This window comes from Ctenopharyngodon idella, chromosome 19 (genome assembly GCF_019924925.1).
Source record: "Ctenopharyngodon idella isolate HZGC_01 chromosome 19, HZGC01, whole genome shotgun sequence".
NCBI classification, from domain to species: domain Eukaryota; kingdom Metazoa; phylum Chordata; class Actinopteri; order Cypriniformes; family Xenocyprididae; genus Ctenopharyngodon; species Ctenopharyngodon idella.
In genome coordinates, this window is record NC_067238.1 from 31,955,290 (window position 1) to 31,969,248 (window position 13,959).

Below are 13,959 nucleotides of genomic sequence, written 5' to 3' on the forward strand. Positions count from 1 at the left end.
AAGTGCACAAGTCATAAAAAAAATTTAGCAATAAAAACATTTGCATGATACATAAAAAGAGACTGCATGTCTAATGTGGCTCTAGTGTTTAGCTTGGCTTGTCAAGAGCCGTATTAAAGGGATGCATAGAAAAAAAAAAAAGATTGTTCACTTAATGGAGCATGAAATGGATTTTGGGAGGACGATACCTGTGTCTCGACATCGGTCAGCTTGCGCGTCTGCTCGGCTGTTTGGGAGAGAAGACTGGTGCCCATCTCTAACATGGCCGCTGTGTGGTTGTGGACGGCACTCTGTTGTAACTGCACCATTTCTGTCTTCATATTGTCTTTAACGTAGTTCTCAATCTGTGGTGACAAGCAAAAAAAACATGTTTGAAAACATACGCCTAACTCACGACTTGTTTCAGGCAGTTCAGAATCACAAAAACTCCATTTATCTGCACTTTATATTCACGAACATCTATATTACACACTGCATAAAAGATAATATCCCCAAAAGCATAATACTAAAGGCCAAAACTAAAGAAAAAAACGAAAGAATCAAGCTCAGATGTCAACATGACCTCTTAAGCCTGACATAATCGACACTCCAGTGGCTGTAAAATCCATTCAGAGGTAAAACACCCTTAACTTGACAACTCCAACAGTCCTAAAGACACTTTAACACCCACAGCACATGGAGGGTTTGACAAACTTTTTAAGAGGCCAATAAAACGAAAGGAGACACCATTCTGCACAAGGACACGGGGGTAATCAAACCTATCACAGTTATGACTTCCTTTAAAAAAGCCACACAGTAACTCTTTAAAGAAAGGACATTTCCATGTTGGCATCATTTTAAAGGAATTTCTTATCTAAGCCTCTTCACGATGACCTGGAGCGGCTCAGTTTTAAACGAACTCGAACAGAGTCTCGAAGAGCCAGTCTTAAAGGTAGGTGGAAGCAGATGTAGGTCATTTGTTCAGAGAGGAAGAGATGCAGATATCTACAGCTACAGGAGACGCTGGGGTTTATCACGCAGGCTTTCATTCTAATCTTCTAGCTGGAGAGATGACAAGACCAGAACAGGCTTTACAAACACAAAGATACTTCTGTTGATTAAACCTCGAGAGATGACACTGAGGTCATTAGAAACGATTCGAATTATATCTATGTTCATCCCTTACCATCAGTTTCCAAACCTTAAGAGAGTTCAGTTTTCCTGCAAAACTCAATATTACGCAAACCTGCAATAATTAAATGATAAATAACACAAACATACTTTATGTATTGAGCAATGTCTTTGCTGCTGACCTTTAATTTAACCATACTAACAAGCAAAAATGACTTTAGATAAACATAAGAGTGTTGAACTTATTTTCCTGCATTTTGGTGTGAAAGTACCTTTACATTTGCCAAAAATGAAACTTTTTTTTTGTTGATATTAAAAAACAAACAAGCAAACTCAGCCCAGGTGAGAAAGAGTAATGTAACAATACTTTCCATATAAAGTAACTAAGTTACTAAGTTACTAACACAATTAGTTACTTTTTAGGGAGTAACACAATATTGTAACATATTACTTTTAAAGTAACTTTCCCCAACACTGTATGTGTGTATATATACATACAGTACATTTTTCATGTCTGTTGAGGTTTTGTTCATGTGCTCATGTCTTTTATTCTGATAACTGTCACATAATAAGTAACTATGTAGCGCAATTAGTTACTTTTTAGGGAGTAACGCAATATTGTAACACATTACTTTTAAAGTAATTGTCCCCAACACTGTGTGTGTATATATATATATATATATATATATATACGTAGATATTTTCATGTCTCTTATTTTGATGTATACATACAGTACATATGTCTTGTCTGTTTAGGTTTTGTACATGTGTTCATGTCTTTTATTCTGATAACTGTCACATAAAAAGTAACTATGTAGCACAATTAGTTACTTTTTAGGGAGTAACACAATATTGTAACGTATTACTTTTAAAGTAACTTTCCCCATCACTGTGTGTGTCTATATATATATATATATATATATATATATAATGTATATATATATATATATATATGTATGCATATATTTTCATGTATTTTATTTTGATAACTGTCACAGTAAAAGTAACATAAAAATAATGTAACACATTACTTTAAAAGTAATATGTTACAATATTGCGTTACTCCCTAAAAAGTAACTAACTGTGTTACTTAGTTACCTTTTATGGAGTAACACGATATTGTAACATATTACTTTTAAAGTAAAGTAAAGTAATTGTCCCCAACGCTGTGTGTGTGTATATATATATATATATATATATATATATACGTATATATTTTCATGTCTCTTATTTTGATAACTGTCACAGAAAAAGTAATGTAAAAGTAATGTAACACATTCCTTTCCCAAAAAAGTAACTAAGTAACGCAGTTAGTTACTTTTTAGGGAGTAACGTATTACTTTTAAAGTAACTTTCCCCATCACTGTGTGTGTCTATATATATATATATATATATATATATATATATATATATATATATATATATATATATTCATGTATTTTATTTTGATAACTGTCACAGTAAAAGTAACATAAAAATAATGTAACACATTACTTTAAAAGTAATATGTTACAATATTGCTTTACTCCCTAAAAAGTAACTAACTCTGTTACTTAGTTACCTTTTATGGAGTAACGCAATATTGTAACATATTACTTTTAAAGTAACTTTCCCCAACACTGTGTGCGTGTGTGTGTGTGTGTTTTTATGACATATCAGGACACAAATTTGTATAATGACATGGGTATGACATAAGTATTACAAGGACAGGGTGACTTATGATGACATTACCCCATGTCCCCATTTTTCAAAAGGCTTATAAATCATACAGAATGAGTTTTTTTTTTTGAGAAAGTAAAAATGTGCACAGTTTCCTGTGATGGGTAGGGTTAGGGGTAGTGTAGGGGGAGAGAAAATACGGTTTGTACAGTATAAAAACCATTACGCCCAAGGAATGTCCCCACAATTCACAAAAACAAATGTGTGTGTATATACACACACACACACACACACACACACACACACACACACACACACACAGTACATCTGTCATGTCTGTTTAGATTTTGTTCAAGTTCACAGTCATGTGATTCCTTTGGTTTGTTCTTGTCAGGTGTTTCTTAGTTCAATCTTAATTACTCGCAGGAGTATCTTGTTAGTCATTAGTCTTTGTGTATATACAGCCCTCATTGTATCTTGTCTTTGTTTTATGTAACACTGTTTGGTGAGACTGTTTTCATGTTCATGTTTAAGTCAATTCATGGTTTGGTTCTGTTTGCTCTGTATGTTTAAATTTCAAATAAACTGCACTTGAGTTCGTTTAAATCGCCTCCGGTGGACAATTGTTACAATATGAGATACATTTATATATCTCATACACACCTCATCATAACATTACAATGATCTACTTACTGGTGTCAGCCAGAATGAGCCAGAACTGTATGCTTCACTCTTAAACTTGTTCAACTAACAAGGTGCAACTGGATCCGTCACCAAGTGAAATCCATACACCCTGATGTGTGACGGAAAATCTCTGTCTGCAGGACACTTAAGCAAATCGACAGTGACAACAGAGTCGCCCACTCCATCTTTTCCACGATTCCAGCTGGTCATTTGCTCCACTTATTACATCATGAATGATCCCTTGTGAATCCACCGAAGAGAACAGACCAACAGGGAGTCGAATTGTAACATGACTTGTCAGACCCCACGTCTGATTCAATTGCAGTTCAAGGACCTGATTGTCACCATGCTGCAGTTTCAATGAACAGTTTTATCATATTTCTTGCTGTTTTAGTCATTCTGACAAGTTTGTGTTGTTTTGTATGGTTCAAACCGAAGAGTGTTGTTCAGTAACTAAGAGTCAAACCACAAGCTGAACGAATCACTTGGCAAAGCACGTTTGTTTAGAAAATGGAAGTTGTGGTCGAATCGGTTGTACTTTTAAAGTTTGGAGCTCTCCAGCTTTCTGGAGACGACAAAAAAAAAACAAAAACAAAAAAACATATTGGGGTTGAGATATGAAGTCATTGTGATATAGATATTAAAATATGAAAAACAAGAAACCAAATGAAAGGGTGTGGAAATCTATTTCTTTACTTGCCAACAAAAAAAATGAAATCCGTAGACAAAATTCAACCTGTTACCGCTTTAGCCACCAGCAACTTGTCATGTAGAATTAACATTGCAGATGGCAGTGATTATAAAGCCGATGTCTTTGTTTTGATTACTTCAGTACTTAACAGACGACTGTGAAGCAAGTTATACTGATACAAGTGTCTCTTTACAATAAACAGCCAAATCTTGATGGAATTGACTGGAAGGAATACAAAGAATCACACTGCAGGCGCAATTCAATCAGTAGTTTTGCCGAGACATCTGAACTACGACATTAAGCTTCCCAATCTGGGTCTGTGTCTTCCATTAAGCTCTCTCTACGGATAAAACGTTTGACTGTGATCCAGTTTAAGAGGCAACAGAGGTTTGGACTCTGAGATGATGTTGGCCAGAGCTTTGAGAGCGAGTTAAGTCACCTTCACAAGGGTATGGAAGCTCTTCTGGTGGCCTGGAGAAACATTAGCCCAGAGATCCTTCGCTTTGACTTTCTGAGGGGATTTCGCTTGTGTCATGCCCTAAACTAACGGGAATAAAAATGAAGGAGAATCAAGATTACACAAACAGAAACTTTGTGTAAAGAACATCAGAGGAAGCAGTAAAGGGCTTTAGTGGGTGTATAGCTATTTCCCACTTCCATTCATAAATAAACGTGCCTACCCAAAGACAACAGATGAGGTATAGAAAGAGAAATAATCATGTTTTTTAATTGGCTTGAGTCATTTAAAAGCCTCCAAAAAACTCTAGGGTTCTTGACTCAATTTTAAAGAATCAGAAAAGGTTCTATATAAGGAGAAATGTCTTAAATCATTGCACAATACTGTCATGTTTAACAGGTTAACAATTATTTCAACTAAGCTTCTACATAGAATCTTTTCTACTTGAGGCCCGTTCAATTTTTTTTAAAGATAATTGCAAGTTTTCATCTAACAGTTCTGACACTTTCTCACAATTGCGACTGTATATCATGCAATTCTGACTTTTTTTCCTCAGTTTATATCAAAATTTTGACTTTAAAACAAGCAATTGCGACTGTATATCACTCGATTCTGACTTTAAAACATGTGATTGCAACTCTATATTATGCAATTCTGAATTTTTACCCCAGAATTGCGAGTTTGTCTCACAATTCTGACTTTAAAACACGCAATTGTGACTGTATATCACACAATTCTGACTTTTTTCCCCAGAATTGCGAGTTTATCTAATAAAATTGACTTTAAAATACACAATTACGACTGTATATCAAGCAATTCTGAATTTTCACTCCAGAATTGCGAGTTTGTCTCACAATTCTGAATTTAAAACACGCAATTGCGACTTTTTTTTGCAATTGCAAGTTTATATCTCACGATTTTGACTTTTTAGTCTTGCAATTCTGCCTTTTTTCGTAAATTGCGAATTTATCTCACAATTCTGACTTTTCTCGCAATTGCGAGTTTGTTTTTTTTCTGACAATTCTGACTTTTTTTTCTCGCAATTCTGACCTTTTTCTCGCAATTCTGACTGTTTTCTCGCGATTGCGAGTTTATATCTTTTTTTTCTCGCAGTTCTGACTTTTTTCTCACAATTGCGAGTTTATATCTCGCAATTCTGACTTTTTCCTCACAATTCTGACTTTTTTTCTCGCAATTCTGACCTTTTTCTCGCAATTCTGACTGTTTTCTCGCGATTGCGAGTTTATATCTTTTTTTTTCTCGCAGTTCTGACATTTTTCTCGCAATTGCGATTTTATATCTCGCAATTCTGACTTTTTCCTCACAATTCTGACTTTTTTCCTTACAATTTTGAATTTTTCTTGCAGTTTATATCATGCATTTCTGAGAAAAAAAAAGTCAGAATTGTGAGTTAAAATTTCATAATTACCTTTTTTATTTTTTTATCCAGTGGTGGAAACAAGCTTCCATATTTATGCTCACCAAATTGCTCACTAATTATAATTTCAAATAACTGTTTTCTATTTGAATATTATTTAAAATATAATTTATTCCTGTGATGCACAGCTGAATTTTCAGCATCATTACTCCAGTCTTCAGTGCTTGATTTAAAGAAGTGATTTAAATCTTTATCTTGAACACTCTTATTTGTCTTTAACCCAGAGATGACACTTGCACATTTATGGATGCTGGGAGAGAATGTAATTGTTGCTGAAGTGTTCATACACAATTCTGACTTTTTTCCTCATAATTGCGGGTTTATCTCAAAATTTTGACTTTAAAACATGCGATTGTGACTGTATATCACACAATTCTGACTTTTTTTCTCATAATTGTGAGTTTCTCAAAATTTTGACTTTAAAACATGCGATTGCGACTGTATATCACACAATTCTGACTTTAAAACACGCAATTGTGACTGTAGATCACACAATTGACTTTTTTCCCCAGAATTGCGAGTTTATCTCACAATATTGACTTTAAAACACGCAATTACAACTGTATATCAAGCAATTCTGAATTTTTACCCCAGAATTGCGAGTTTATCTAATAAAATTGACTTTAAAATACGCAATTGCGACTTTATCACACAATTCGGACTTTTTTCCTCATTATTGCGGGTTTATCTCAAAATTTTGACTTTAAAACATGCGATTGCGACTGTATATAATGCAATTCTGAGTTTATATCACCCAATTCTGAGAAAAAAAAATGTCAGAAATGTGACGCAATTACCTTTTTATTTGTTTATTCAGTGGCGGAAACAAGCTTGCATAGTAGCAGCAGCAGGCAAGTGAATGAGAAAATTTAGTCTCAAGTCCATGTCCAGGGGAACGTAAGCCTTGCCCAGCCTTACACATGCTCTGACTACTATCTGATTTATATATTATATATTATATTTTATATTTATATTTTATTTAAAGTTACCGTTGTACAGATCAGTGTTCCTGTGAGCTCAATGCTGTTAAAGATGTTTTCTTATATAATACGTGAATGGCTGAATCCACAGAATTAAGGTTTTTTACTATACAATTAAAGGGGCATGTTGTGTCATCTCTGGGGGCACTGACCCCCAATTCCCCCCTTGGCGATGGGCATGAGTTGTGGAGTGGACTAGAATGTTTTTTTTAGAACTTTTCATCCTTGGTGTGAACTGCCTTTAGAGCGTAGTGTTGGTAATGACAAATAAAATGTAATGTAATGATGAAAATGAACCTATTTTGAACTAAATATAAATAATTCAAGGCAAACCCTGCGAAGACTGTCACCTGCACTTTGTCTCAAAGATACACTCACACATGGGAGAGCGATGGAGTCGAAGCCGCTCCGCTGCACCTGGGGATTGGCTTACGTCTCACAGCTGCCCACCAGCAGAGGGTCATGCCAAATGAGTCAAGGTCAGCCATATCAGCGCTCAAAAATCTGACCCGAGAGCAGTCACGTCTATATCGATATCACCATGGTGTTTAAAGCTGGCGAAGTTCACCGCTTGACTTACAGATTGATTGTGTTTATTTGCAAAGTGCAGCGATGTGAGAAGGTGAACGGGGCGATGTGAACCGAGTGATGTTAGAGACGCACACATTTAAGAGGTCAAAATGTCTCACTGTTAGACTTTTATTTAGTTTTGCTTGCAAAAAATGCAGCAAATGTATGAATCATCAAAAAAGTATCTAAACTTTATTATCCTTTATTATTATGATGATAATAATAATACTATTAATAATAATGATAATAATAATAATAAAATCTAACCATAAGAAATATTCCACATGCATTTCCTTTAGATGATTCTAATTTCATCAAATTAAATATGCCTGTTTCCATTTAAGTCCTTCAGAAAAGGAAACACTCCTTCCCACATTGATAAAAGTTCACATGACTCCAGCTGTGAGGTGACAGAGGGGCTTTACTCATTCAGAGAGCCATAACACCCGACCTGCTTACAGAGCCACTAAATCTCTCTTCTGAGCGCTGAAGAAAATCACCCAACAGAGCAGAATCTCTCCCCAACTGCTAGTTGACACAGGACTGTAAATGTTTTGGGGTCTGTGAATTACAGGTCAGGTCACATGATGATCGCTGAGGTCAGTGATAACGACTGACGCCAGTCCACTGCTGCAGACGCACGATCAGCCCTGCTTCTGTCCAGCATGCTTTATGAGAGTTTATGAGAGTTCAGAGCTGTGCTACAGGTCTGTCACTGCTAAAGCAATCTGTTTAAACTACAATATAAACCAAAGCTGACAAATGAATTCTCTGTTTGATGCAACAGATAATATTGTACATGATGAATTGTATACTAAAGTGTCTTGAAGGACAATGCATATTTACATAAACTTCTTTTCAAAATATTTTTTTTCTCTGCAAAGCGTTTACATAAACACAGAGACGTGATACATGTAAAGAATTTATATATATATATATAACAATTTAAAGTAGCTTTTTTATGTAAATATATACAAAAATGTAATTTATTCTGTGATGTGAATTTTAGCATCATTACTCCAGTCAATCCTTCAGAAATCATTATACACTTAAAAACAACCCAAGTTGGGTTAAAAATGGACAAATCCATCGACTGAGTTGTTTTAACCCAGCGGTTGGGTTAAATGTTTGCTGGGCAGTTTTATTTAACTCAACTATTGTTTAAAAATGACTGTATTTCTTGCTTAAAATAAACCCAAAATAGGTTGGAAATTAAAAATCAGACACGTAATTCTAGAGGCAACAATAATAATCAAAAGGCGAACATTTATTAATAAGCAATTTAATAATTGTTTATTGTTTAATTATTATTCATTAAATTTATTAACAAATGTTCATTTATTAAACATATTAATAAATGTTAATTTCCAACATACTTTGGGTTCATTTTAAGCAAGAAATACAGTAATTTTTCAACAAAAGTTAAATAAAACTACCCAGCAGGTTGGGCAAACATTTAACCCAACCGCTGGGTTAAAACAACCAATTCGCTGGGTTAAAACAACCAATTCGCTGGGTTAAAACAACCAAGTTGCTGAGTTAAAACAACCCAATCGCTGGGTTAAAACAACCCAATCGCTGGGTTAAAACAACCAAGTTGCTGAGTTAAAACAACCCAACCGCTGGGTTAAAACAACCCAATTTGCTGGGTTAAAACAACCCAACCGCTGGGTTAAAACAACGCAATTTGCTGGGTTAAAACAACCCAATTTGCTGGGTTAAAACAACCCAATTCGCTGGGTTAAAACAACCCAATTTGCTGGGTTAAAACAACCCAATTTGCTGGGTTAAAACAACCAATTCGCTGGGTTAAAACAACCCAATTCGCTGGGTTAAAACAACCCAACCGCTGGGTTAAACCAGCCCAATTTGCTGGGTTAAACCAACCCAACTGCTGGGTTAAACCAACCCAATTCGCTGGGTTAAACCAACCAATTCGCTGGGTTAAAACAACCCAATTCGCTGGGTTAAAACAACCCAACCGCTGGGTTAAACCAACCCAATTCGCTGGGTTAAACCAACCAATTCGCTGGGTTAAAACAACCCAATTCGCTGGGTTAAAACAACCAATTCGCTGGGTTAAAACAGCCCAATTTGCTGGGTTAAAACAACCCAACCGCTGGGTTAAAACAACCCAATTCGCTGGGTTAAAACAACCCAATTCGCTGGGTTAAAACAACCCAATTTGCTGGGTTAAAACAGCTAATAAAAGTATTAATTTCTTAAAAAAATAAATGGTATTGAATGGTAGTGTGTAAATACTCTTTTGCTGCAAGTCAATTCAAGCATCACAACATCATAATGTACAGTATAAATGAGCATTAGATGCAATCAAAGGTAAGTCATATATAACAATAGGAGAAATGAACATACACAATTAAATATCCAATATCGATCGATGCATTTTTTTCTTTTTTAATACATAAAGTGTGAAGCATCACAGAACTTGGGGTGAAGCTCAACCTGGTTTGTCTTATTCAGCAAGACCCTCTGACGCTTGTGGCGACGGCGAACAGTAATTGCTACTTGTGTAAATTAGTATCCATGACTATTGTATCTATAATTAGGGTTAGATTAACAGGCACTCAGAGTGTAATTTAAAACCAAGTTAACACAAAGCTATTATGTACTCGCGGTCATGTGTGTAGACAGTTTGTGTAGTTGGACATAACTAACTCAAGCTTACATCAAATCATACAGATTGTTTCTACACCAAACCTCACAGGGCTTGTTTTTGCGGAGGGTCTATATGATCTTGTGAAGTAGCGACTTATAGAGAGTTAGACAGATGTTGTGCTGTAATAAAGCCGGGCTCACAGTTAACCTTTACAACCTCAATCCCCAGGGCTAGTTTACAGACTCACTCAATCACAAACACTCCTTCAAGGAACTCTCTCACACACACACACACATAAATGTACTCAAGCACACACACACACACACACACACACACACACACACACACACACACACAAATGTACTCAAGCACACAATGTGAAATATTCACAGAGAAATATATCGCTGTTCGCTCTCACAATGTGCCACATTCTTGCTCCTTACAGTTCAACATGATCTTCTAAAGCTCCAAAGAGTCTGTAGAGACTGTAAAATATTTAGATACTGTACACATTCATACAAAAGTTCATAAGAAATTAATTCTTCTATTCAGCAAGGATGAAAATAATTGATCTAAAGTGACTGTTTTCAACATTGATAATAATCATAAATGTTTCTTGATCATCAAATCATCATATCAGAATGATTTCTGAAGGATCATGTGACACTGAAGACTGGAGTAATGATGCTGAAAATTCAGCTTTGATCACAGAAATAAATTACACTTTACTATATATTCACATAGAAAACAGCTGATTTACATTGTAATAATATTTCACTGTTTTTACTGTATTTTTATCATCAAATAAATGCAGCCTTGGTGAGCAGAAGAGATGCATATGTCAGATTCCAAACCCAAATAACTTACTTTTCACAACAAGCAGATTTTTTTTTCTGTACAATGACAGTGAATGAGGACCACAGATGTCATGCAAGATTTTCAGGGAACAATAAGTTAAACTTTGGTCTGTTTCTCACACAAAGTGAACAGAAGTCGACTTGAAATTTAGTGCTTGAGTCGCATACACTCTTAGAAAAACAGGTTCATTGAGGTCTTTTTAGAACCCTATGGTTCTTGACTCAATTTTAAAGACCTTTTATGCCAGAAAGGTTATATATAAGGAGAAATTTTAATTAAAATTTAAAATGAATAAAAAACAAAATCCATTAAATGATCCCACGATGGAACCCCTAAAATGTTCAATATGAAGCATCTGATGGAACCCTTTAAGCTTCTATATAGGATCTTTTCTTCTAAGAACGAAGGCCACTTGTTTAAAGTAGACCTATAACGCCTCTTCCACAAGATGTAATATAAGTCTCTGGTGTCTCCAGAATGTGTCTGTGAAGTTTCAGCTCAAAATACCCCACAGATCATTTATTATAGCTTGTCAAATTTGCCCCTATTTGGGTGTGAGCAAAAACACGCCGTTTTTGTGTGTGTCCCTTTAAATGCAAATGAGCTGCTGCTCCCGGCCCCCTTTCCAGAAGAGGGCGGAGCTTTAACAGTTCGCGCTTCGGTCGCTCAACAACAACAAAGCTGGAGAATCTCACGCAGACAAAATGAAGACGGTGTTCAGCCTTACATTGTTCAAACCGGAGTCGACACTGATGGAGAGACTCAGGAAGAAGTTACAACTTTTAGACGTTTCTGAATGGTTAGTGGATAAATTTATGTAGTTGCTGTGGAGTTGATTCAACTCATCGACTAGCATGTGCCGTCATGTTAATCTTTTTCATTGAATTGACCCTCGTTTGTGAAGCAGTCCGGCGTAAAATGACGGCATGACAACAACACTCTACTACAACAACTCTTCCTCTTCTCTAAAGCAGCCCAACATGGCCCCGCCCCCCTTGTTGTGTGTTCTCGGGGGCGGGGTTTATGTAAATTTTAAGGTTAGTGATGTCACTAACCCGAGAAGTAGCTCGTTGTAGTCCCTACCAGCCGTTTGTTGTAGTCCTTCTCCCTTTGCATTGAACTTTGAGTGTTGTAACTTTGCAGATGTTGTTTATGCTCAAACAGCAACATTACACACTAACTAAAGTTAAAAAAGTGAAATCATAATCAACCACCCCTTCAATGCTTTTAAGGTGCATTTGGAGTCTGACAGGCCCTGTCCCAATATATGGAAAAGCAGCATGAACATTCTGTTTCTGAACGTTTCCTTCAGTGTTATTTGGAAGAAAGAAAGTCATATGAGTTTGTAATAACATCATTTGGAGTGAACTAACATGGAGCCTCGGACAGTGTGACTACAATCCACCAATGAGAACAACCAATCAATTGCCAGAGACAGCAAATGGACTGTGTGCCGATAAATATAATTTAATGAAATGATCAGTTTATATACGCAGCTTAAATCTAAACCAACCATCTCCCAAACAATTTAAAGCAGTGCCCGTGTGCCATGGCATTGTCAGCCGTGTCGTAATTCCAGTTTGTCAGCGGCAGTAAAACATTACATTTTGAGAACTGGCATTTTCCCAGCTGGAGCTGTTTTGTATTACAAAGCCCTGAGATATTTGGGGTATACACTGAAGAGGTCCAGCAAGGCTTGATATTTCAATTCCAATAAAACAAGTCCTTCATTTTAATGCGTGATTGTGGAAACCTTTGATTGTTACTTGAGTCGGCTACTAATTTCTGTGTCAGATGTGGTTTGAAACTTTAGATATAAATATAAAACATAATATGGTTGTTTAAAAACAATGCACTAAAGCAAAATCTAACAAGAGGTAAATGTATATGCTATTGGTTGCATAGAAACACAATATCAAAACAAAATCAACATTGGTCACAGCAGCCATCGCAATCTAAACATAGGACTTGAAATAATGGGAAAAAGAAAAGGGAAAACATGCAAATCACACTTTACAGAAACAAAAATGAGGTTTAGGAAAATTTGACCATGTGCAATAAATATTACATGTCAGAACAATTATATTTGCACACCAAAATTGCATATTATAAAGTAAAAAAAAAAGTATATAAAATTCTTACAATATTAGCAGTGATTATTGTAAATAAGTTCATCCAATGCTAATGCATTAAAATGGAGTGATATATTCAAGATAACCAACGCAGCATGAACAAATGATGCCAAGAGCGACGTTAACTCGATCTGTACAGTCGCTGCCAAATGAGGTTCTGTAGGGAGGATCGATCTCCTACTAGCACTGGACTCAACTTTGAACATTAAAGCAACTCATAAATCCATAATATCTTAATCATTGATCACCTTTTGGAAAGCACGAGCGCTCTGTTCTTTCAACTCATTCATTTTCATCTGTCCAAAAGCCATTGTAATTGATACGGACTGTTCTATAAATACCACAAACACAGAACGAGAGCCCATCTGATGAGTCGCACCAAACCCAATAAAGCATGGGAGGTTAGCAAAAGCAGAGAGGAATTCATTTTCACTGTCCCGTCTTAAAAACATGAAGTTACGTGTGGGACAGAGGGAAGATGGAGAGGCTGTTTGCTTTGACTCAGTGAGAGAGGAGAAGACAGCTTCCAAGAGAAATGTTTGCCTTTGTCGTCCTGTCTTTGGTAGCGTGAGGAGGAAATGTGCTTGTTATTATTATCAATACTCTATAAATGGATTTTAGTGTCCGTCTAGACAAGCTGGTGAAGGATTATGGTCTTTGTAAAGTGATGAGACTCACACTGGAGCACAAGATTCTGTTAGTGCTGCACAAATACAAAACAAGAGTGTTTCATCAACGACAGGCATTTTTATGCACCAGGGAT

The 13,959-nt window shown here is 36.0% G+C and overlaps 1 protein-coding gene across 1 annotated transcript in view; it reads right to left on the reverse strand.

Moving 5' to 3' along the window:
- Positions 1 to 13,959, reverse strand: part of angpt1 (angiopoietin 1) — a 70,714-nt gene that overhangs the window by 39,414 nt on the left and 17,341 nt on the right. The window contains exon 2 of the mRNA XM_051873135.1: positions 189 to 344. Coding sequence (XP_051729095.1) covers positions 189 to 344 — 156 coding nt within the window. The remainder of the gene's footprint in view (positions 1 to 188; positions 345 to 13,959) is intronic.